This window comes from Coffea eugenioides, unplaced genomic scaffold, assembly GCF_003713205.1.
Source record: "Coffea eugenioides isolate CCC68of unplaced genomic scaffold, Ceug_1.0 ScVebR1_477;HRSCAF=1161, whole genome shotgun sequence".
In the NCBI taxonomy this organism is placed as follows: Eukaryota; Viridiplantae; Streptophyta; class Magnoliopsida; order Gentianales; family Rubiaceae; genus Coffea; species Coffea eugenioides.
In genome coordinates this window covers 68906-71849 of record NW_020864317.1, presented here as the reverse complement: position 1 = coordinate 71849, position 2944 = coordinate 68906, and the positions used below count along the sequence as shown (strand labels likewise).

General features: G+C 42.2%; 1 protein-coding gene across 1 annotated transcript; it reads right to left on the bottom strand.

Annotated features, from left to right (window-relative positions):
• Window positions 1-300: 300 nt before the first annotated feature.
• On the bottom strand, window positions 301-2103 carry LOC113758313 (polyphenol oxidase I, chloroplastic-like). The gene has a single exon (XM_027301233.1). It carries the CDS (start codon window positions 2101-2103, stop codon window positions 301-303), a length of 1803 nt encoding a protein of 600 aa, XP_027157034.1.
• Between the last annotated feature and the right edge of the window lie 841 nt (window positions 2104-2944).

Below are 2944 nucleotides of genomic sequence, written 5' to 3'. Positions count from 1 at the left end.
CCTGAACCTGGAAAAGAAAGAAAGGGCCCTCGTTTTCAAAGTCGGCCCATTCTTTCGTTAATGTGATACTAGTGTTGCCATTCCCACAAAATGGGAGAGAGAGTTAGGAATGATGAATTTAGAAGCCCGATTGAAAGTCATTTGTAAAGGTCTATTGAAAAGTTTACAAGGACACCAGTTATCGTTGTTGAAATTATTTAGTAAAACATCTTCCCAGAGTTTGTAGTACTTGCGATTGATTACAATATTACACAAACACACAATATTGTGCACGTAGTATTTGCAATGCTATTAATGCATTTAAGGTTTAGGAACAAAGGTAATCTCGACACCACCTATGGTCACAACACCTCTTCTGGGGACCAAAATGACCAAAATGCTGTCAAAATCATCAGCTCCCAATTCCTCCAACACCTCTGAAATCGCAAAACTACGGGAAGTGGTAGATTTCTTGCCATGTCCGTGGGCCAAGGTGTGGAAGCTTCCTAGAGACTCAGCCTTGCACGGATTACACTTAGTCGTATCGTCTTCGTTCACAAACACATCGAACACCACAGTTTCTCCTTTATCAAATTCGATTCCCTTAATCTTAAGCACCTCTTCTGCCTCTGCTTTCTCTTGTCCACTCCTTGACTTCTTAGGCCGCTCAACCACGAAGCTGATGGGTTTCTCTAATTTTATTGGCAGCACTTCGCTAGCCTTAGGTGCGGACACCTTTGTCAGGTTCAGGCCCTTTCTACGCGCTTTTGGCTTACGATCTAACCAAGAAAGTGGCAAGTCAGGATAGGTATATCCAAGCTTGGTGAGATTTGTGGAATCCTTAACCGTCACTCTAACGGGTCTTCCCGCTTCATTGAAGAAAATAAAAGAGGAATTTAACCAATCTGGGTCTTCAATATTTTTGCGTTTCAAAACATTGTTATAAATGTACGACATTCTATCAACGTTGGCATGGTGAGCATAGAATATAGGGTCTCGGCCGGCTGAATATAGGACTCCCATGTCCTCGTTGTTAGGCTCGGAAGGGTCGCCAACCCAATCGTGCACATTATTGTGGGGTTCAGTTTCTATGGAACCAGCTCCTGGATCGGGATCACCACCCCCCAACAGTGGGTGTCCGAAGAAAAGCGCAGGCGCGGACGAGTGAGTGATCATTGGAGTGTACATTGTGCAACAATTGTACTGGATTTGAGTCTTGGGGTCGATGCCCGAATCGGTGCCTTTGTAAGCTAAATCCACCACTTTACGAGGCAAGTGTTTTGGGTTGCGGATGCAATTGTATAGGGACAATTTGCTGTCGTTAAACATGGGTGGAATTTGCATGCCTGAAGAATCGTCCCATTGCCAAAATGGCAAAGTAAACGTATCATCATCGAGCAAGTTTTTACAAATTCTTTCAAAGAAATAAAGGAACCATCTGTGCCACGGAAAAAATAGCCATGAGCTATGAACGTCCAATTTTTTGTCTGGAAAGCCGGATTGAGAGTACCCTTCGTCACAATACACGCAATGGACGTTTGCTTGTTGGTAAAAATTACGCGGATCGCTCAGAGAAAGGTTCTTCATTTTTGCAATGGCAGATGAATATTTTTTGACGTAGTCATGGCTGACCGTGTGAGCCGGCATTCTTGTGTAGACTTCACGAGCAGAAGGTGTATAATCACTGTAACTCGCGGCGGAGGGAGGGCAACAGTTGATCGGTATGCCATTTGGAGTATCCCTGGCATCGGTACAGTTGGAAATATCGGGTGTAACTGGCAGCGCAAGGCTTGATTGTTTGGTGCCAAGTGTGGTTGCACCATATAGCCCTCCGAGGCCAAGAAGGACATCCCTTCTTTCAAATTGCCCTGCTGAAGTTTTACTGCTGTTGGATTTGGATGAAGTAATACTGTCATCAGTACTAGGGTTTTGATGATGGTCTGCATTTTGGGCTTTGCATGTACTAGCTTCTGCATGGGTTTTGTGGTTTGTTACACGAGTTGGTCGAAATGCGTGAGAAAAGAAGCCAGGAGAAGATGAGTAAATTAAAGGTTTTAAGGCGGAACAGCGAACTTGGGCAGGATGGATAGGGTGAGTCGAGGAAGGAAGGGAAAAGAAGGCCATGGCTAGATTTGAAGTTTGGGTGCAATTTGAGTAATTGGCCAGGTCCCTTGCGTCCTTTTATACAAGGTTTAATCGATGTTTGCGTGATGTAAGAACAATTGCACCCAAAAAAGTGATGTAAGAATGATCCATGAAAATTTCATTTTACCGTGAAAGAAAGATCAGCAATGCTGCCAAAGATTGAAAAGTCTGGGTGCACAGTGTCGGCAAGGTAATTAGCATCTGCTATAATATCATGTACAAACAAATCTATCTATCTATTTTTTTTTTTTTTTTTTTTTTTTTTTGGGCAAAGCCCCAAATTGGGGTAGGGATGCCATCCCCTAATTTATTTATACCGAAAAGAAAAAAAGAAAAAAACAAATTAGAGGGGGCCAAACCTGACCACTGTTGAAGTAAAAAAAACACACGAACGAAATCAACCACACGAGGGATCCCCACATTTGTGAGACTGTGCGTGAGTATGGGCCTTTGGTTTAACATCTTGACGTGTTTGCATTGTTTTACCTTGCTTTGAGAGCTGCTTCCTCGTTTTCTTTGATATCACTTGGGTAAACTGCTCGTGAATTAGAGTTTGGTCGTGATATTCGTCTTTATCACGTTGCGAATCATCCTTTCCCTCTCCATTTTGGTTATCATTTGTAGAGAAATTTCTAAAATTATTATGATTTTTAAAAAAATTCTACAAAGGGGGTATTTTGTGTACTGGTTTCTGTTTTTGGGGTGTTCGCATTTATCAAATGCGAGCTCCTTGAGCTCGCATTTGATAAATGCGAACTGTCCTTAAATTTTGTAACAGCGAAAGTAAAAAAAAAAATAAAAAAAAAAATAGGTAACCTCG